The sequence below is a fragment of the Malaclemys terrapin genome, chromosome 17, assembly GCF_027887155.1.
Source record: "Malaclemys terrapin pileata isolate rMalTer1 chromosome 17, rMalTer1.hap1, whole genome shotgun sequence".
Classification (NCBI taxonomy): Eukaryota; Metazoa; Chordata; order Testudines; family Emydidae; genus Malaclemys; species Malaclemys terrapin.
This window is the reverse complement of record NC_071521.1, coordinates 4,361,993-4,384,247: the sequence shown is the minus strand read 5'-3', so window position 1 is coordinate 4,384,247 and position 22,255 is coordinate 4,361,993. Positions and strand designations below refer to the sequence as shown.

The window sequence follows — 22,255 nt, the reverse complement described above, 5'->3', positions numbered from 1 at the left end:
CTCAAAATTCGCAGAGTGTTTTCAATCGAAAACAATTGTATTGTGAACAAAATATTTTCTACCAAAATAGTCTGGTTCTTGTAAAAAAAAAACTGTTTTTTGTTTGTTTGTGTTTTGTTTTTTGAGGGGTTTCAGCAACCGGAAACCAAACGTGTTCATTCAACATTTTAAAAACTTTTGGTTTTAAAAATTAAAAAACGTTTCCGTTTTCGGTCGCCAATAAACAGATGTTTTTAGTTTTCAACAAAATCCAACATTTGTCAAAGCTTTTTTTTTTAAATGAAACTGACACTTTTACAACAAAAAATTGCATTCGAAAAGCACCAGCCGGCTCCATCTTCCCCTCCCGCCTCCCGTTGTATTTATTGATTGTTACCAAGAGAACTAGTCTACGGGCTTGGCCTGAATCGGGATCCTGTTGATTTTCTTCTTTTTTTTAAATAAAGGAAAAGGAGTTGGGAGTTGTAAGGAGCCCTAATGACTCCCGAAGTGATGCCTGCTCGTCTGCTGGGCACCTGCTTGTGAACTAGCGTGGGATCACCAAAGTGCACCAGCTCGCACGCCCGTGCCAAAGCCCTGCTGAAAGCACCGCAGGGACACTGCAGAGTCCCCCAGAAACTCAAGTCTCGGAGCCACAGTCTAGCACATCAAACAAGCGGCGGTTTTTCCAGCCCCGGGACGCCAGGAATTGAATCTCCACCATTGTCCGTTTCCTCTTCGCTGAATTGTCATTTTAATCCCGCAAAGCCGGGAACTCTGCTCGCACCAGTACTGCCATTGACTTTCCACGGGATGAGAGCAGGGTCCACCCGTGCCTGGCCTGAGGCGAGGCGCGCACCCAGCCACGGCCTGAGAGAAGCGGAGTGAACCAGGCCGGCTCTCAGCGCGGTGTGAACGGGGGGAGGAATCTGCAGCAAACGCCCGTGCGGCTCCCGCAGCGGGACTGCTCGGAGTGTAAACGCCTCATGCCCCTGGGCCGGGGTGACACGCCCGGGGCAGCTGCACTGGCACGAGGCATGTCCGACCAGGGGCCACATAAAAACGCGCCTCTTGTCAAGTCATTGGCGCGGGTATTCGCAATAGCAAACCCTGGCACCGTGGAAGTCCCGGTGCGCGGCGCGGCTGGCCGGACACACTCGGGTGCTCCTGGGAGGGGCCGGGAAATGGGCAGTGTGTTGAAGGTGTTTCCCAACACCCGCCGTGACCTGCCCTGACCCGGCTAGACCCTGGCGAGGGGCGCTGCCCGCTCTCAGCTGGGTCTAGCCAGGCTACCGAGAGCCGCCCCACGACCAGCCCCGCAGGCGCCAACGCTGAACTCCAGCGGGACCCGCTTCTCCCCCAGGGAAGGGCCGCAGAGGTGCGGGGGAGGCTCCCCACAGTGCCCGGGGGGCCCGGCTCGGCCCTGACACGAGAAATCAGCCGGGCTGGCACATGCCCGGGCACCCAGCGGGAGTTCGGCCTGCAAATGGAGCCAAGATTTCCCCGTCTGCTGGGCCAGACCGGCGCAGGGGCTGCGCTTCGCGGCCTGGCAGCGGGTCGGAGCCGGGACCAGAGAGCAGCCGGGCGCGCTGAGAAGGGCTGATCCCAGCGGCAAGGCTGGGCCGTGTCCGGGGCGCTGTTCACGGAGCTCAGGTGCTGCGCCCGGCACGGCACGGCACTGCCCGGCCCGGAGCGATGCGCAGCTTGATGGCCGGGGGGGGGGGGGGTTGCTTTGTTGGGGTCACTCGACCTGGCTCTAATTGCTGCCACGTTTGCAGCTGGCCCGGGGATGTGCGGGGAGCAGCCGGGAAGCGCGCTCCAGCTCGGCTCCCTGTCCACACTGCAAAGAATCCGGCGCAGGGAACCCAGCGCGGAGCAGCGGCCCTACACCGGGTCCGGGCATAGCCCCGCTGGGGACTTCCAGCGACCGGCCGGTGAAAGGCTTCGAACGGGCAGTCTATCGCCAGGGTCTGTCTACAGCTCGTTCCCCCCCCCCCCAGTGTGTACCCGCCCTTCCCCCTCCCTGTGTATGGACACACCCGGGCAGAAGGGGCTCTGAGTGCCCCATCCACACACACACACACAATGGCACATAACCCGCGGGTGTGTGGGGGTCTCTCGCACAAACATACACAGCACGTCTGCAGAACAAATGTGGCTGAGAAACACACCCACCACCGACTGAAATACAAATCTATGGGGAATCACCCGCCCCCAATTTTAATTATACAATTAATGTCTAAGTAGAGCGGTTGGGTGTGTGAAATAACATAGGCACGTTCACATTAAATCCAGGTAAGTGGCACACACTACACGCACTGAAACACGTTACACACGCGTGCTACATACGTACCAACAGGAATATTGATTCTCTCAATAGCGCCAGGTCCCGTCCCCCCACCCCGCAGACAGATAGACACACACACACACACACACACACACAATTCGCTGTTAATCGTCTCCTCCTCGGGCCAACGAAGCGTGAGGGGAACCAACTTCCTGCCAAGCCCCAGACTGGGCGCGGGAACCAACTCAGCCAGGCAACCCGCGCAACGAACCGCCCTGGGCCCGGGGCTGGGCTGGCACCAACCCGCTCCCCGGCTCGCCCGGATTTTCCTTCTGCCCAGCGAGGCCCCCAGGGACCCTCTGAACGCGCCTTGGCCGGAGGCAAGAGCCGGCCCCACACGCCACAGCCCCTCTCCCATGGCCCGGCGGCCGCGCAGCAAAGGGGGCTTCGCAGTTTGCACAAAACCCATCGCTCCTCTCCCGGGGCCCCACTGCCCCAGCCACCCGCCTCCCCAAAGCGAGCCAAGGCGCGGAAGTACATTTCCCCCCGCTGGCTAACCCGCGAACCGGAGCAAAGGGGCTGGGAGCGCAGGGCCTGGCCCCGGAACGGGGACTCGGAGCGGATTGCCGCTACACCGCGGAGCTGCAAGACGGCAGGTTTGCGCGCTTTATTCAAAGCAATGACAACAGTGAGTGTAGCTCCGCTGTTCGCAGGTGACTGTGCAAACAGCCCCGTGACTCACTCCCCCGGCCACAAAGAGCCCAGCCGGCAGGCAGAAAAACCAACCGCGCCCTATCACTGAAGGGGGAAAGTGAGCGAAGCATTCACACCGGACGGTGACCGGGGCAGGCGGAAAGGGAGTGACTGCGGCGTCACCTGAGAAGTGGCTTGTTTAGTCACCCCCTTTTCACCATGGCACCCAAACCGCCAAACAATCAAACAACATCCGGGCACCAGCATGAGATTTGCCCGCAATTTGCACTGTCCCGTCTGCTTCCCTGTTACTTCCTCGCCCCTTTGTCTGTCTGGTCTACTCGCACTGTCAACTCTTCAGGACCGAAATTAGATCTCTAAAAACTGAGGGTCGTACTGGGGCCCTGATCTGGGTGGAGGTCGCTAGGCTGCACACTCTCTCTCTCTCTCTCTCTCTCTCTCTCACACACACACACACACACACACACACACACACACACACACACCCCTCGGGTCCCTCTCCAGAGTCCCTGGCTGCGGACTAGAAAGGCCTCTGAACGCCCAATCCTCGCTCCCCGCACTGGCACCACACGCTTGTAAGACATCCTCGGAGGAACCAACGAGGTTTGACTGCAAGAATCAGCGATCTCCTGGATTTAGGATCTTCCTCCCCATCCGCTCACCTCCCACACGCCGTCTTTGGCGCCCAGTCTAGTTTGGATAGCAAGTTCTGGTTAGCTGATTGGCCTGCGCAGCGCCGTGCACACGACTCGTGCCCCCCTCCGGCTCCCGCACAGTCCCGCGAACCCCCTTCTGCTCTCAGCCCCTCACTGAAAGGAACAGAACCAAACGAAACCTCATGAAGCCAGGCAGCCCAAGTGTCAACAAACCCTGCCACCTGCTGCGGTCCAGCCCATGGTCTGGTTATCTGAGCCGCCCTCCCCCGGCTCCCTGGGGCAGCCCAGTTTCAAAGAGCTGCTCCCGCTGCTGTCTGCTCAATACCCCAGCCAATGCCCTTTGTAACCTGCCCCTGCCCGTGCGCTAGAAGCTACAGCCAGTGCGCGGTCCCCTGTGCCGCTTCTTTCAGAGTAACAGCCGTGTTAGTCTGTATCCACAAAAAGAAGAACAGGAGTACTTGTGGCACCTTAGAGACTAACAAATTTATTAGAGCATAAGCTTTCGTGGACTACAGCCCACTTCTTCGGATGCACCTGGACCAACGGACCTTCCCCTCCTCAGGTCTCAGACACTCGCCGCAGCGGGATACCCGGAGCTTGTTCGGTGCATTCCGCCTGGAGGGCGGATACTATCCGGTAATTCTCTAGCGCCCATCATCCCCTGCCAGCCAAGGATCCCAAAGCGCGCCACGCCCAGGGCAGGCTCGGGCGTCTGACAGCAAGTAGCTACACGCCCTGGCCGTCGGGGCAGAGGGCTGCACTCCGCATCCAGCGGCGGGGGGAATCGAGGCACAAGGGCTGGAGAGATGCGAGCTGGGATGTGGCCAGGACGCACCAGGCAGAATTCCTGCCCCGGGCTGCCTGCGAGCGGCCAGGGCCTGGGCTTTGCAGCTCCCCTGGCAGGCCGGGGCAGGGACCCTCTGCTGCGGTGGGGGGAGAAGCCCGCCCGGAACCGAATCATTCACCACCTCCCGCGCCACCCAAGCAAGGACCGGTTCTGAACCGCGCTGGGTGCAGGGGCGGGGGGTCAGGCGCGGGAGAGAGGCTGTTTTGAAAGCAGGCGGCGATTACTTTATATGGCCTCGGAACCGGCCTCAAGCAGCCAGCGAGGGTCCGAGCAGCTGCTCCGCAAAGGCGGGGAGCAGCGTTACGCTCAGCCGAGTAGGGCAAGCTCTGAAAACCAGGGTGGGGCGCTATGCTGAGAGTCCTGCAGTGCCTCTCTCGTTTGGGGGAGCCGGTGCAAAACAGCACATGGCCCCCATCCCTCTGTCCTGACTCGGATCCGGAGGGATCCCCCAGCACTTTACAGTCCTGGGCGGATATAAATAAACCCTAGGCAGGGGCACTTTCTTCCCCACTGAAATGCAGCTTCCCAGCTGCACGGAATTACACCCCGGCCCGGACAGGAAAGGGAGCGGAGCGCCTCATCCAGGTGACACTTGGGGGGGCATGTGGGGAGGTGAAATGTGATTCTCGGAGTTGGGGCTTGGCCGCGACGCCACAGCTAATACTCCCCCGTACACAGCTCCTCCTGGAGAGAGACCGCAACTCGGGTGCAGCCACGAGCGGGGGTAAGATAGATTTCAAGGGACAGCACGATCAACTCCTCCTAGCCCGGTAACCTCCGCCAGAGACTCGCCGCGGGCGGTGGGAGTCACCTCTGGGGAAACAGGACCGGGTAGGCTCTGCAGGTTGGGGTGGGATTTCCCCACGTGCTCGCGGGTGACCTAGTTCTGCTCCCGATGAAGCCAAGGGAGCGGAGTCAGCCTTCGGCAATCCCACTCTCCGGTCAGTGCTCCGGCAACCTGCGGCCCAGAGCACCGGAACCACGTTTAGAGTGGCGGTGCTGAGAGCCCTTGAACCAAACTCGATACAGGGTTTACAGGGGAAACCACTTCAAGCCAGGGAGCACCTGGGGCCTTGTTCAGAGTAATGTGACTACTGTGAAATGCCTTTGGTTCCCAGCAACTCTCTCTCAGTCAGCAGAGCTGCGCGCACGCACCCCGCAACAGAGGCCCAGCCTGGGTTTTTTTTACATGAACTCTCTGGAATGGTCGGTGTTAAATAAAAGCGCATCTGAACATTAGTTCATCAGAAGCGGATCTTCCACACCCTGCCCGGAACCATTCACCTGGGGCAGGGAGGAATTCCAGCCCAATCCCCGAAGTGCAGCAGTTAGGGTGACCAGACAGTAAATGTGAAAAATCAGGACAGAGGGTGGGAGGGTAATAGGAGCGTATATAAGAAAAAGACCCCAAAATCGGGACTGTCCCTATAAAATTGGGACATCTGGTCACCCTAGCAGCAGTGTCCTGACTAGAGAGAGCTGGGAATGAAGGGGCCCTCAGGATCAGCCCAGGGTAAAGCCACAGACACGTGATGCCAGGCACACGTTAGCAGAGTGTCCAGACTAGCCTGTACAAACGTGTTAGTTCAGTGGAGGAAGCTGTCAAACCACGGAGCTGGAGGGGGAAAAAACCTCTAGCTGCAATCAACCCCTGAGCCATAACTGTTGCTGTAGCAGCGCTAGGAGCCTGAATGAAACCAGACTCGCCCTAGACATGAACAAAATTCAAGTTTAGAAGATTCATGGTTAAAGCTCTCTCACATCTCTGGAGCCCCCGGCCTTCTACCCAGAGAGGGTCACACGAGTCATGCCGCCCGAGAAAGCGGTTCCGAATCAGAGCTAGTATTCCCAAGGGGAATAAAAACCACACACCGCGCAGTGCCAGACACTGTCCCCGCGGTCTCTGTCACGTCTAAGTCACACAAAGGGAGAGCAGGCGTCCAGACCTGCCCAGACAGCAGCTCTACCAGAATCCGAGAAACAATTAGCTACAGGTTACTCCAGACACCCCGGTGCTATCAACGCTCCTCTATGGGCCACATAATCGTGGGAGGAAAGTACATGAAAAACACAAATGCCAAAATAACTTGTTTTCTTACACACCATCTACCCCCGGACACCTTTCAGAGACCTGACAAATTGGGGGGGGGGCTTGATTTGGACATTAAGTAGCCCAGGCAGGCACTCATCATAAGAGAAAGATCTCGCTCAGGTTTCTGGCCACAACTTCTCCTCCCACCGTTGCCATTCAATATGTTGGTTATCACCCGGCTGCCAGCCGGCTCCCCAGGGGGGCTGCGTGCATGTAGATCAGTAATCCCACTTATTTCAAAGGAACATCTCACGCGAGTAAAGTTCATCACACCCACCCACGAGAGTTTGCGGAATCGGGGCCACAGTTTAGGATATTCTTTGAGACCATTGGAATAAAAAGCACGGTGGGCATGTAAAATATCGCCACGTGTCATTGTTTTCCCCAGAGCCAGCCCTGTTACAAGGCCCTTTGCCACCAGTTGTATCCCCAGCCCAGCTCCCAGATGCTACCCCTAAGGTACAAACCACCAGCCCTCTCCCAACACGCGAGGATGCGGTGACTGTTTTGCGTGCGGCTCTTGTACAAGCCTTGGGTGTCCCCGTCCTCCTGGGAGCAGACGGCAGTGGGCTGGCCAAGCTGAGAGGGGATGGGGGGGGAGAATGCAGAGCCAGGGGCTTTCACCCAGACTCCAAACCCAGCTGTGGGTCTGGACATGCTCACTGATCGGACTAAGGACCCCCGTCCTCACTCTTCACGTGTTGGGTGCCTTCCATCGCTGGTGCGCTTCGATTCAATTCTACTGTAAAAATGCCCCTCTCGCTGTTCCGGGTCTCACTCCTTGTAAGCGGAGTCGAGAGTGTTTTCCTCAAACAGTTCGGGCTTGAAGCCCCGATCCGCCGGCTGGGGGTTTGGTTTTGGTTTTGTTTTTTAAACGTACCATCAGAGACGTTGCAAGATGTTTGAGGGCTGGAACACAGAACTTAGGGATGCCTTAAACACGGAGTCTACTAAACTCTGCAATTTACCTTCTTTTGCAAGAGCGGGGATAGTAAATACCGTCCTGACACATTTCACACCCCAGACGGAGAAAAGAGGCAGCATGAATCCAGCTAACGCCTTTAAGTTTTGTTGTTGTTGTTGTTGTTGTTGTTTAAATATCTCCCTATGCAACTCCAGTTCATACAACGAAAGAAACAGAAGCCAGTGGAAATCAACCTGCGCAAATACCTGGGGCGGGGGGGGGGGGTGTCTCTGACTGCTTGTGATAGGTGTAGCTAAGGAACGAGAGTTTCCTAAGGTAGAAGTTTGGGTTTCTGATGATTTGCTGCTAGCAGGGCCCTGGACGCTAAACATGTAGGGGGGAGAGAGAGATCCCGACTGTGTCCCGGGGTGAGGGCAGCCCCTTCCAGGGTGCCAGGAAAGGCTGCAGAGATCCACCCCCAGGCCGAGGAAGTGGGGTGGGAGTGAGAGGGGCGCGCAGGTTGCGAGGGGAGGAAGGCCTAGGAAGGGAGAGAGACGGAGACAGGTCTAGCAGGGACCGGAGATCCGTGCGCCCCACAGTCCCCACCACGAGTCAGGTGATCGCGATGCGGTTTTAGGTTCAGGAGCCGCAGCTACTGTCCTCCCCAGGAGCGCAGCGCGCTTCCCCGGAGCCGGCTCCCCCCGGGGGCAATGTCCGCGCTGGGCATGGCCTGCTCCGAATTTACCCCTTGTCTGCCCTGCAGCCGGGGTCACGGGCGGGTTAGTGCGGGACAGTTCCCCGCAGGTCTGCCGGCCCGGAGAGGCGGCGGCATGAAACCATCGCTACCCCCGGGCTGCAGGGCAGCGATCCCGGAGCCAGCCACACCAATGAATAGGCGGGAGCCTCCAGCATGACAGGGCTCTACCCCCTCCCCTAAGGCGCCGGGTCCGGCCTGGCCCTGCTCTTCCGCCGCTTCCTCTCGCTGTATTCGTTTAAGCGAAGTCGGAGGCTCCCGAAAAACGGGTTTTGCAGGATTTCCCCGTTTGCACTTGCGTGGAAATGGGAGGCTATTTCCAGCGGCCGGGGCCGGGGCTTACGGCTGGGTGTGGGGGGGGGGGGGAAGAGATGCTTCTTCCCCCATGATCCTTAAGGAATAAACGGCCTGGGCCCCATCCCCAGCCTAGGCGCACTGCGCGGGGTCCCGTCCATTTCCAGCTACCGCGCAGCTGTGCCAGGGGCCAGCGCCCGATTCCCCGGGCTCGGGCTGCTGCTTTGGGGAAATCCTGCGCAACCCCCAAGGGAGCGCGCTGGGCCCCAGCCCTGCCCCCCCCCCAACGCCCCTGCGCGGGGTTTGGGCAGCTCTCTGCGCTCCGCGGACCCGCCGCTGGTAGTGCCCAGGGGCTCTCCTGCTGGCCGCAGGGCCACGGGGCGCGTGGCAATGTCCCCCAGGCGCAGGAAGGCACCAGGCTTTGGAGAGGCTGGTTCTAGCCAAGGGACTGTGCCTCTCCCCCCAGCGGAGGCGGGTTCCCTGCAGGGGGCAGATCCCCCAGACAGCTCGGCTGCCCGCTCCCGTTCTGTGCTGGATTCACCTGCCCGGAGCCGGGCGGCCTAGTTCTCAGCGGCCCGGGACACCCCGCTTGTCGCGGCGGCTGGTGGGTAACGCGCCTGACCTTGGGAGCCACAAGTCCTAGCGCTTCGATTGCGCAGCGAGGCGGCGTTTACACGGGTCGGCGGGGGGAGGGGGTCGAACTGTCTTTATACATCCATTCCTGGGACACTCGGGGACAAGCCCCTGCCAGGCGGCTGGGCGTTTCACCCTGCTGCTGACACGCCGAGCCGCCCCGCGGGGCCTACAGGGGCCAGCCTGGGTGTCATGAAACCCCACACACCCGCCAGCAATTAGCTAAAGGGAGCCGATGCCCTGGTCTCTTCCTTAGAGTACACTTATGCCGCTACCTTGGGGTTTTAGGTAATTAGCGCAGGCCCGTCCTTGCTCCTGGAGAAAAATCCCCTTCAGGACAAGTCCGGAGTCTGCTGGGAGTTCAGGAGTAGTAACTAACTTCCACGGCCTGGCAGGAGAGGCGGCCACCCACGGGGACAGTCGTCCCCCCCCACCCGGCCCAGTGTCTCTGGGAGCTGCAGGGTGCCTCGGGCCCACTGACTGGCCCTGCAGTTATAGGTTTGGGTTGCAGGTGAAAGTGTCCCAGCAACACGCCCCTGAGGCCAGTCATGCAGCTGAAGCATGGAGGAAAGCAGCATTCCGGGCTCGTTCATACCAGGGGGAATCCGGAGTCACTGGAGCGACTTTAGCAGAGTCACTCCGGATTTACTCCGGTGGCACCGAGACCAGAATCTGCCGCTTCTCCCTCTTAAAACGAACGTCCTGCGCTAGTGACAGTGGGCCACAACCCTACAACTCCGGACTCAAGCGGGGCTTGTCCCAAGCAAGTCTTCATCCTCCCGCTAGGCTGGTCCCAGGAGCCTCGCCCAGCGGGTGGGAGCGCCCGGGCTGCCGCTCCCTTTAAAATGTGCAGCGATGGCAGATCAGAAGAAGGTACCTTTTAACCTAGCGTAGCCGGGGAGTGCGCCTAGCAGGGACCAGACCTGCGCCCGAGGGAGGGAGCCGAGCGCTGGCCAGCCTGCCTTCCAGGGAAACACGCACAAGTCTTGGACCAGGCCCTTTGCTACTCCGGATAAGGACAAACCGGCCCTACGCACCAGGCCCCGTTTACACAGCGAGTCTGTAAACCGAATCTGCCCTGTAAAGGCACAAACTCCCGAAGGGAGCCAGATCCCTGGATTCAGAGCTGGAGTCGGAGATCTCCGCCAGCCCGGCTCGGCGGCAGAGCAGGTCTCCTACCTGAAATAATCCATTTTACAGAAGATCTCCTTGTTCTTGATGTAGCAGCTGTTCTGCTGACGCAGGGAGGTCCGGCACACCGAGCACTCCAGGCAGCGCACGTGCCAGATCAGGTTGTTCACCTGGGACAGACAAGGGGCCTCTGTGAGCTGGGCTTGGGGCCAGGCACTGACCCTCCTGCTCCTCCCCAGCAAGTCCCCCCGGCCACCCACCGAACTGGTCCCCGCTCCCCAAGGCAGGGCCCCCAAACCGGCCCGTCTTAGCTGGGGCCCATCCCGCCCTGCCCGGCGCTCACCTTGAGGAGGTACCTGTCCAGGATCTCCAGGCCGCAGCTGGAGCAGACGTTCTTGCCGGCGGAGGGGATGGAGGAAGAGGAGGAGGAGGAAGGCGGGGAGCAGACGGACGGGGTGGACGGGGTGCTGGGAGCCGAGCGGACATCTTCCTTATCCAGGGTGCTGGGCAGCGTCTCTCCGTCAGACTGGGACTGCGGAGAAAGCACCCCGAAGCGGTCAGCCAGGGAGTCCCCAGCGCCCCTCGAGGGGGGTCCCATTCCTCCCCTGCGTGGGGCTCCTGCCGGGATCTAGCAGGACCGAGCAGCAGAATCCCAGAGCCACCCCCTGCCCTGTGATTAATACCCCCAAAGGCCGGCTCTGGAAGAGAGAGCCGCCCCATCTCCCTGCCCTCCGCAGGGCCAGTCCCGTGGGGCCAGGGTTAAAACCCATGGCCCGGGCCAAAGGAGTGGGAACAGCGCGCACCGGAGCCCGCTCCTCTGGAAGTCAGCGGCAAAGCTTCCGTGGGAGCCGGCTGAAGCCCTACGTGCCACCGGGGAGCTGGGGCAGCGGGTTGGCCGGTGCGCCCTGGCTGGCCGCTGCGCTCAGACCTTCGCCAGGTCCCGGGGCGCGCCGGCGGTTCTGCGGAGCCCGGCGCTGACAGCTCGCTCTCCTTTGGAGAGTTGCCGTCCGCTGTAGGTGAAGCCCCAGCTGCCCCATGACAGGGGTAGGTGCCTGCGCGCCCCAGCTATCCTGGCTCCCAGGAGCTCGCTACCTCCCACCCAGCTGCCCTGCCGCCTTACCATGATCTGGGGGTGTTTGCTGTCCAGGCAGCGGGAGCTTCCCTTGGAGAGGGGGCCGTCCTGGGCCATCACCTTGAAGGAGAGAGCGGGAGAGATTGGCTGGGGTTCTGCCCGCCTGGGCTTCATGGCACCCTATATAAACCAGCTCAAAACAATAAATAAGAACTTTCTAGTGGCCATTTAAATCCTTTGCAACAAAAGCTGCGTCTCTTTAATGAAGCAATTTGAATGTGGATTGAATTCTCTCCCTGCCTGCACTTAACCCGGGCCTCTTGAAGTAATCGCTCGGTTCCCATGCGAGCCAAGGCGCTGAAAAAACACAAACTACCTGCAATTAGAAATTGCCGTAAATGCCCAAGATAAGAGGTATCCAGAGTGTCAATTCCAGCTGTCAATCAGGGAATCCATCAGGCCACCCAAAGAATTGCAAATTTGATTTTTTTAATGGTAGTAATTAAAAATCGAAATTCTTCCCCCCGCGCTCTGAAACGCAGAATGCAGCAGAAAGCGCCTGGATTGAAAATCCTCCCCATTCAAGTGAGGGGAAAAAAACAAACACACTTTCTGCTTCCAGGTCTGGGCTTTAAAAACCAGCCCGTCTGCAGCTGATATTTAAAGCGCACAGAGGGCAGCAATTTTTGGATTCCTCGCCTCTCGTCTCCCCCCCAAGCCCGGCCCATTTGCGGTTATTAAGCCCCTATTCAGGCAGACAATGCCCAGCGCTTCCTCCTGATTTGCCTCTGTCTTTGCTAAATCGCTTTTTTTCGAAATTCCTGAGCCATTTGCATAAACGTGCGGGGCTCGGCGGGTCGGTGCAGGCTCCGTCTCCTCGCCCGGCGCTCACCTTCCAGCCCCCGGGCCCGGAGCCACTCGCAGCTCCTCCGAAGCCGGGCGGGGAGAGCAAACGAATAGAAGCCAGGATCAGCCCCCGGGGCCCCAGGCTCCCCTGCCCCGCTCCTCGCTCACCTTCCCCGCTGGGGCGCCGGCGGCCAGGGGCTGGCTGCCCGGGCGGAGCGGGGCCACCGGCTCATTCTTCCAGTACATGAACAGGGCGGCGCGGCCAGAGAGACGCGTCCCGCTCGGAGCAGGGACTCGGCGGGTCCAGCACTCGGCTCTTCCTCCTCCCGCTGCGCTCGCCCCGGGAGCTCAGGGGGTCCAGGGCCCTGCCCCGCCGGGGAAGGCCGGAGGCGGGCGCGGGGCTGGAGGCAGCGGCGCTGGCTGGGCTGGAGCTGCCGGGAGAAGTTTCTCCAAATTCTTCCTTCCACTGTCCCCGGCGGGCAAGACGCGTGGCCGGGCAAGAGCAGGGTCCGCCCCGCGCCTTCTCCAGGGCAGCCCGGCGGGGGGGAGCGGGACCCCGGCGCCGGGGCAGGAGGCCGCGGGCAGCGCTAGGCAGCCGGGGAGCCTTGACCCCCAGGGCCCGTTAGACTCCCCCGGCCAGGCAGCGCTGCGAGCCGTCTGGAGCTCCCGGCAGTCCGCCGAGGGGCCGCCGAGCCGGGCGCTAGCCCCACCTTCGTTCGCCCTCTGCGCCCTGGGCGGGGCGGCCACCTGCAGGGGCAGCGGGCCGGGCACAGACACGTGGCGCCGGCTCAGGCGCGGGGGCTGGCCCTGGCGGGGGCAGGGGGCTACTCGCTGAGCCTTGGTCCCATAGGAGCTGCCGCCCTGACGGGCTCCGGCCCGGGGCCCGCTCAGCCAGCAGCCAGCCGGCGGGCACCGCCGCCCTTGGGAGACCGGAGAGGACTGCGCGCTCCCGCGCGTCTCCCCAGCATTATAGGAGGCGAGGGCTGGAGGTGACGGGGAGGGGCCCGGAGGGTTCTGCTCCTCTCTCCTCCTAGCTCGTAGGGAGCCAGCGCAGAGGCGGGGGAGTCACCTTACCTCTGTTCCCAGGGCCTGGGGGCTACCGCCGCCCCCTTCTGGGGCCTTGCGCAAGGCCCTGCGCTCCCAGCAGCCAGCCCGGCCCTGCGGGGAGGCCGGTTCATTTCTAAGGAGCTGCACCAGAGAGGAATTTGGCTCTTCAGTCCTGACCCCCCTGGAAAGCAGCGAGAGGCCCGCTCAAGAGAGAGGTGCAGTGTGGCTACCTCGCCAAGGGGGGGGATAGGCCTGAAGGGAGCCGGACAAAGAGAAATTACCCCCCACACCCCGTCAGCGGTTCTGTTTCAAGAGGTTCCCAAACCGCCCCGGGGCGCGGGCTGTAAAAAGGCGCCCTAAGGAGAGACCGTGCGCTCGCCGGTACTGAACGGGAAACAACTCCCCGTGCAGCCGGCCTGCAGCTAGGGGCCCGTGGGCCCGGCTAAGGGCCCGTTTAAAAGGGGGCTCCTGGGGTACTGCCGATTCTCACTTCTTTCAGAGCAACTGGCTCAAGCGTGATTAATGCTGTTGCGGAAGCAGTTAGTCTGTTCATTAGATGATGCTAAATAAGTGAGCAACAACCTCTCACACTCTTCATTAAATGGTGGTGGTAGTTTCCAAGAAGGATTTACTGAAGGACCTGTAGCCTTTTCCGTACGCAAACATTGCAGCAGTTTAACTACAAAAATTGGTCTGTCATTTGATTCAGTTTAACCAGTGCAAATCCCCGGTGTGAACGCGCTTACATCAATTCACCAGATACAACTACATGAGTTTGCGGCACCTGCAGACCAAAGGAAGAGCATCTAGGCAAGGTGGTCGCAGCAACGTAACAACGAATCCCCCTCACACTTACTTTTAATGACACCGGTAGAATTCTCCTGTGTAGACAAGGCCCCGGGAGTTACTCATTTAACCCAACCTTTCCAAACTTGGGGGCTGGAGGGCTACGGTCAGACACCTGCAGCTTGATTAGAGCCTGAGCGCCACCCCATTGAACTGAAACGGGTTTGAAACCAGTTTGGTTAAACAGGTGCTAGTCCACGTGCACACACTCCTTTTGGTTTAAGTGGTTTACTGCAGCTTAATTTAAACCAATTCCTTTATACAGTGATGTGAAACTGCCGTGCGCCTGGTTTAAATCACAAGAAGCGGGGGCACGCAGGGGCTGGCAGCAGTGTAATGACATTGGTTTAAAATCACCCCTGCAACTTTCTTGTGTAGACAATGTCTACAACTCCCCAATAAGGGGCCTGCTTTTCAAAGGCACTGAAGTTTTCACTGAACTTTAAGAGACTTTTCTAATAATAGGCTAATAGCATGTCTCCATATCTGTTTCAATGGCAGCTCCCCCCTGAACAAATATGGGGACATAAGCCCCACTCCTTCAAAACACTTAATCTTCCCTATATATAACATTCAGCATTCAAGCAGCACCACTGCCCTACTTTACTGCTTTGTGGAGAGGGTTTATTTTGCTACTTTACTATCTGCTTAGTTACCTAACTCCAGGCGCCCCCGTTTGAAGCTGGTGGATTTTGTTGATTTCTTCTAGGAGAACATTCACATTGGAAAGGAGACAGCCCCAGCCTGGCAGCACACCAGTGAGCTTTTCCACTGCAGTTGTATCTAGCAATCTTGGTTTAAAAGGGTTTCATTAGTAACATGATAATTCTAGAGCAGAGAACCAGCAGCGGCTCCACCATGAAGTAATTCTAGGAAAGTAACATGAGATGATGAAAGCTAGAGATGGATACTCGTGGTTATTAATTTTGACAGCTAAATTGGTAAGCAAGAGGGAAATCAGATGAAAGTCATTTTAGAGTAAATACAAGACATTACATTTAAACATTCGGGTTGTGACAAAAACTGAGGGGAACCAAGAAAATTCAAACGTAAGATTAATAGTCCACCCTTCCCTCAGCCCTTTGGGCCTCTCCACAATGACCTGACAGAAGGATAAAGTGGCAGCAGGAGCAGAGACAAGTGCAAAGGAACCAGCGCTGGAAAGAACAACTTAAGCCACTTCTCCATACTTACTGGTTCTGAATTAGCTGGGAATTCTTCAGAAAAGGAATGAGAAAATGTGGAGAAAATAAAGAAACTGTCTGCTCAGGACACAGCAATGAGCCATGGGGTTGTATGAAGGAGATAAAGAATAATGCCGTATTAGAATGGCCATAATATAAAAACAATGGCTACCTGGAGTTTTTTCTGTATTCGCTGTTGCTGTCTATGGAAATCAGGAGTGGACTCAGCGCAGAGATCGGAGCTCTCCAGTTTAAGCCTGGTTTACACTACAAAGTCAGGTCAATGTAAATCACCTGCATCAGCCTAGGTATGCAGGTGTCTACACTCAGCTATGCCTCCCACTGTTGTAAGTGTCCTATTAGGGCAACGCAGTAACGCTACCTCCTGGAACGGTGTTGAACTGTAGTCAATGGGCTGTGGTCAATGTAGTGCGAGTGTAGATACCGTGTGACCCAGGTCAACCCCAACAGTCCTCCCGCAGCTGTCCCACAATGCCTGACAGTGGCTGCTCTGTGACAGTGACAATTGTGAACCCCACTGCCCAGGGGTCATGGAAACCAGGCGCCACCCTCCTCCCTAGAAACTTCCCCGGATATTTTTAAAATGCCTTTTCCTGATTGTTCACCTTGGTGAGCACACCTAAGAGCTCTCCCTTATTGTATGCAACTGCCCAACCAACCAGGCCAGCTGCACGCTCCAAGTGGGCTCCTGCCTGGAGCAGACATGAGATATTGGAGGCACAGCTACAGACCAGCTGTAGAAACGTGGACATCTACGAAAAGATTGCACGGGCATGCAGGAGAAGGGGTAGCACAGGGATCAGCAGCAGTGCTGCAGGAAAGCAAAGGAACTGAGGCAGGCATACCATAAGGCCAGGGAGACCCACAGTCAATCTGGTGCTGCGCTGCAGACCTACCGCTTTCACAATGAGCTGCATGCCATGCTTGGTGGAGACTCCACCAGCACCTTGCAGACCACCATAGATACCTCTGAGGAGCCTGAGAGACAGACCCTGCCCTGAGCAGTGAGAAGGCAGAGGAGGATGAGGGACCTGTGGCAGGGGGCTCCAGCTACGCAGTGAGCCAGGGTCTTTTGGAGATTCCACCGCAATATAGCCAGTCCCACCAGCCAAGCATGGATGAGCCCAATGAAGAGGAAAGAACCTCGGGTAAGTGTGTGCGTGCATGCTCGCTCACAGTGTTTCAACAGGACGATGACGTCTGGCCCATCCCCAAGTTAGCAGGACACAGGTATCTGCTTGTCATTGCTTTACTTGTATGAGAAGAGGTGGAGGTAGAACAAAAGGTAGTTACCTGCTTTTCATTCCCCTGTAGGGTTAGGCGGGGCATGTGAAGCAGAGTGTTTACATACATAGGGATGTCCCTTGTATCCTCCTTAGAGGTCTTGATGAATCTTTCCTAGAGATACTCTGCAGTCTTCTCCCAAAGGTTTCTAGGGATGGCTGCCTTATTTCTTCTTCCACAGTAAGACGCTTTCCCATGTCACTCCGTGATTAGTTTGGCAGGCACCACAGCAGGAAACAGTCTAGTGGAAAATGGTTAGCAGCCATTCTGGGGCACCAGCACAGTTCTTTGTGCCTTTGGAGTGAGGTAGTAGCTAAAATCACCACTGTCACGGATCCACTGGGTCAGTGTTATGGAACAGTCTCTGGGAGGAACCTTTTCAGTGTGCCAGCCCCATTAGGGGTCTCACTCTTCCTCCAGGGTGAACCACTAGACCTTTGGTCCTTCAGCACCCAGGCTTCACACCAGGAGATCCATTCAGCGCATCCAATTGAAACAGACCCCTGAGGGAGACTTGTACAATCGTAGGGAGCAATGCACCTCTTCTGTCAGCATCTGCAGTGACGCCCAGCCAGACTGGTCAAACAGAAGAGTTTATTAGTCCACTGGAACACAGCACAGGAAGTCCTTGGTTAGCACAGAGTACAGTGGAGTCGCATCATAGGCGCATTTAACGTACGCAATTTTACCTATACGCACTCGGCAAAACTAAAAAAAAAAAAGAGAAAAATAATTTAAATACTGTACCTGTAGTGCGGGCGATTCCGCCCGCCATTCCACTCAATGAGCGTTTGACTATACGCAATTTCTGCCTTACGTGCTGACCTCAGAACCTAACCCCCGCGTAAGATGTGACTCCCCTATAAAGAAAGTTACAGCATAGCCCATCCTGGTCGGCATAGAACCCAAAGCCCCGTCCCTCTGATCTCTCTTTTCCCAATGCAGGTGTACCCCCAGAAGCCCTTAGCAGCCAACCATACCCACCCCCCAGCACCTCCTCAGTCCTTTGTTCCCCAGCTGGACAAACACTGCTGGGCTTTCTGCTTAGAGGTGGGCCATCCATGGTCAGTGGTTGCTAAGTATCAGAGTCATGGTGATTGGATTTGTCATAGTCTTCTCAGATGCTCCATTGATTTGGGATCTAAGCTCCAGACAGCTAGGAGCCATTCACACCTGTGTCTCTGAGCCTCTGCACAGGGCAAACGATCCTTTCTACCCCCTAGGTAACCCTGGAACACATAGGGGAAACTGAGGCACAATGCATTAATTAAAAAAATTACAGAAAATCCCACTCCATCACAACCACTGCCTGTGAAGAATAGTGACATGCTCAGAACCATTGCCCTGTACTTGGACCCATGGAAATAGGGGCTGGATTTTATTGTTTTATGCAACCAAACAATTATGGCCTCATTTCCCTGCTCCTTGCCCTCTTGGCAAGCCATACTGACCACCGCGGTGACAGTACAGTGGTGCTGTGCAGAGGTGCTTCAAAGTTGAAGTGGCAATAAGCATGTCTTATTTAAAACTCTAATGAGCCTAAGGGTAGGGAGTTCTGAAAATGATCTTTTGCCTTCCACTGTGACTGTAAATCCAATGATAGATCTGGGTTACCCAGAGGTGCTGCCATTGCAACCAGGTGGGGTGGCCCCTCTACACCGATGGAATGCCTGACCCTGACGTGGAGGAGAAAGCAGCAGACTAGGGAGGACATGCTCTTAGAGACCCTGCAGGTCAGTGCAGCATCAGCCCCGAGGGTGTGGAAAGTAGATACCAGACAGCCTGGAGAGGGAAAGCATGAGAGGAGAAAGGCCCAGGTTCTCAGCAGAAAAAGAACAGGGAGATGCACCAGGAGAAAAAGAGGCTTCTCAGGAGCAAATGCAGAAGCTGCAGACTCTTGCTGACCTACAGGTCCAACAGTCACAGGCTGGCCTCTCTTTGCAGTCAATGGAGAACTCCATGCCAGCACCTCCCTATACCACCACCCCCCATATCTCCCATGGCGTCATAGGCCACATCCCTACCCCTGCTGCCACAGGCTGGGGAGACAGCAAGGAAAACCACAGCTTCACATCCACTGACCCGTGAGAACCATGGTTGGCGTATGCAGGGTACAAAAGGACACACATGTTTTCTCTCATTCTATTGTTAAAGTTTTGGTCCCTTAATTTATTTGATGTCTTGTTTTTTAACTGCGCATTATTATTTGGCCCTGTTTTTGGTACTCAGATGTTTCATTTTTGGAAATGAATTTCATCTTTAGTACTAGCAGAATGCCTAGTGCTACTCGAAGCACACCGTTTCTTGTAACAGAACAGGACCCCAGAGCGCACACAGTCAGTAAACGTACAGCAAGCCCTGCATAATTCAGAGGTTCATCAGAAGGCAGTGAGATTCACAGACAACTCCTAACCACCCCCCCCAGAACTTCAGGGCCAGGCAACGCACTGACCTACACAACATCGTACTGTGGTTGATAAAGTGCTTTTCCAAGGCCTCCCTCAGCGGCATGGCTCTGGGTCAAGCTCTTCTAACGGCCCTTCTGTCGGGCTGTTCACAGGGATCCAACAGCCACTCCGTCTCCACCCCAGCAGCAACTTCTCCCCTTTTGCTTCACAGATTTTATGCAGGCTGCAATGGACAGCTGTAACTAGTGGGATATTTTTCTCACTGTGACCTAATGTAGTTAGTAAACTCCACCAGCATCCCTTCAATCTACCAAAAATGTATTTAACTGTCACGCTGCACCTGCTGAGCTGGTAGTTGAATCTTTCCTTGGAGCCATCAAGGTATACGTATACCAGGGTACAGCTTCATGAGCCAGGGAAGCAAGGGGTACACCCGCCTCCCCCACCCGCCAATCACTATTGGCTTCCAATGGTAATCCACCGATCAGGGAAAAAAGGTCTTTCTTGCAAGTTTCCTAACAGTTCTGGGTTCTTAAAGATGCAAGCGTCATGCACCGTTCCTGACTAGCAGTGCAACATCCCCAGTGACCCACCAAAGCTTGCATACCTATAGAAAATTAGCCCCTTCTATTGATGTATGCTGTGGTGAGTTGGTCAGGGCCAAAACAGGGATGTGCATGCTACCTATCAGGAACCCCATAGCTGTAAATCCATCCATAATGCCCTGCACAGTGCCAAGAGTCACAATCCCATGGCAACAGCCCCCACAGTGGATTTTCCAACTCCAGAATGATTTCCCACTGATCAGTAGCAATCTGGGGTTGCAAGCTTCCACAGAGCAATCACCACTCGCTTCTCTGCTGTCAGTGCAGCTCTCAGTTTGGTGTCAATGTGCTGGAGAGCTGGCATCAGCTCATCCCACCAATCCAGGAATGTGGCCTTTCAAAGCTGAAAGTTCTGCAGCCGCTGCTCATTGTCCCATACCTGATCCCAGCAGTCAGTGCTCATTTCTTAGGCCCAGACGACGCGCTCCACCAGCTGCAGCTGGTCTGTGCCAACCACCACCTTGAATTTTTTTTCACTACGTCCCTTAGCAATCTATCCTCAAAGAAATCATATCCCCCGGGTTTGTGGTACTTCCTGCGGCTCTGCAACCATGAGAGGGTCGTTTGGTCTGTGTTTGTAATATTCACGACAACAGTGCAGAGCTGCACAGGCTCCCTGCTTCTGTCAGAGATGGCAGACAGGGACAAGTGCTGCACATGTTTGAGATTTTTAAAAAACATGAAAATTATGGGATGGGGAAAATTGCACAATGGGAACTTAATCCCTCGGTCCCAGCCCCCTCTGTGCAACTCGTGCATGCCCCCAAAACATTGTGAAAATTCCCCAAAGGTATCGTGCCAGAGGGTAGCATGCTGCACAGTGGGATACCTACCCATGGTGCACCACACGATAAAAGCACTCCTGGTGAGTACACGAAGCACCGACCCAAGCAGCCAAACACGTATGCACACAAGCAATATACTAACCCTGGTGGCTTTACACTGACTAACTTGCATCGACCAACATTTGTAGCATAGACATGGCCCGAATCTCTGTCATAACCTTAATCTGTGACCTTGGGACCAAACTTTCATTCCTTGGACACCCAAACTCCAGCTGTTGCTTAATCAAATTCAACCTGGGATCAGGGGGTGGATCTCCTCTGAAGTCTGAGTTACACACGTACCAAAAAGTGGGACTATTTACCTATGGCTGGTGAGGAATAATAAAGGTCTGCCCAGTGCTTTGGGAATGCAAAGCAGTAATTGTCAAATATTAGTAACTTTACTTCCTTTCTTCTGTGCGCTAAGAAAATCAAAGTTGGATCAGCTGTGATAGCGGTAAGAGCTGATTGTGTCACTCAGCATAGTAGCTAATATTGTGTGAGATTTCTAGAGTAACAAGGTAGATGAGATAATATCCTTTACTGGACCAACACCTGTTGGTGAGAGAGACAAGCTTTGAGCCACACAGAGCTTTTCTTCAGGTCTGGGAAAAACTCCCAGCATCACAGCAAAATGCAAGGCGGAACAGACTGTTTAACTGAAGTAAGGTGTCTTGTGCAGTCTTGTGGATTCTCTTTCACAAAAGGATAGTGGCTCATGAGTTATATATATAACTAACCTTTCCCATAAGTATGCAGAGTCGCGGGGAGGTACTCTTACTTGTTGGAAATATACTAACAAATACAAATTCTGAGAGTTGAAAGACAACAAAAGTTAAATCCCAGCCCCTTTGCATATGACATTCATTCTTGGTCACCCCATCTCTAAAAGGACAACCCAGAAGCAGTACATTGATGCAGGATGAGATCCCTAAAGAGGCAAAATTACAGAGCTCTAGAGATGAAAAAATAATGGACACTAGCTTCACTGATTTCAGAACAAAGTGCAAAAGCCAGTCCTTTTCTTCACAATACCATCAGTGCCATGGATTCAACCCTCCAAGCCTCTAAGGTTATGTCTGCGGTGGATTTTTTTATATCCGATAGCTAACATAAAATGCTAGTGGAGACAACAGGTTGATCTCACCACCAAAAGAGAACTATTATCTTCAGTATAAAGCGTGCTTATGACACTATATGATCCATAAAGTTCTGTAGTGCTCACTTCTATAGAGAAGATTTACCTGACATTTTCTATCTCCCTACCAAGCAATGCCACTAAATATTAGCAATCCCTTGTCTGAAAAAAACCCAAAATATTAATTTGAAATAGTTTAAGTATGAGGTAAAAAACCTCAAACTTACATTATTTTTGCTTTTGTAGAGTTTATAAACTTCTTGATTCTATTCCAAATGGCAGGTGAGGGCCAGCACCTCAGAATTAGAAATCCACTAAAATAATTGTAATGGAAGCACACAGACACGCTTACCAGTATATTCTTCTATCAGCCTTGAATTGTGGCAGAGAATCAAAATATCCATGGGCACTGTGAAAGGCGTCACGTTTATCATTTAAAAATAAATGTTAGTTGGAGATTTGTTAGTCTGAAAGCGACTATATTAATTTGATTAACTGTTGAATCGTAAATCTATAAATGCTGAGCGCCAACTTCCCTTCAGCTTGTAGGGGAGGGGATTTACTGCAAACAAAGCACTCACGCCTGTCAAGATGCACCACCAGGAGTCCTACTGAAGTCTATTGAGGCTACTCCTGGTAGTCAGCCCTATTCCAAGTATGTGTTTGCAGGATTGGTCCCTAAAAAGCTA

General features: G+C 55.5%; 1 protein-coding gene across 4 annotated transcripts in view; it reads right to left on the bottom strand.

The window, feature by feature from the left end:
* Positions 1 to 13,025, bottom strand: part of LHX6 (LIM homeobox 6) — a 42,104-nt gene extending 29,079 nt beyond the window's left edge. For 3 of the 4 annotated variants that reach the window (XM_054007594.1, XM_054007593.1, XM_054007597.1), the window contains exons 1-4: positions 12,378 to 13,025; positions 11,412 to 11,483; positions 10,635 to 10,823; positions 10,340 to 10,461 (exon numbers count right to left, since the gene is read on the bottom strand). In XM_054007594.1, the coding sequence (XP_053863569.1) occupies positions 10,340 to 10,461; positions 10,635 to 10,823; positions 11,412 to 11,483; positions 12,378 to 12,455 (461 nt within the window). In that variant the 5' untranslated portion in view covers positions 12,456 to 13,025. Of the gene's footprint in view, positions 1 to 10,339; positions 10,462 to 10,634; positions 10,824 to 11,411; positions 11,484 to 11,739; positions 11,818 to 12,377 lie in introns of those variants that run through there. The other variant, XM_054007596.1, reaches the window with a different exon arrangement.
* Positions 13,026 to 22,255: the final 9,230 nt, after the last annotated feature.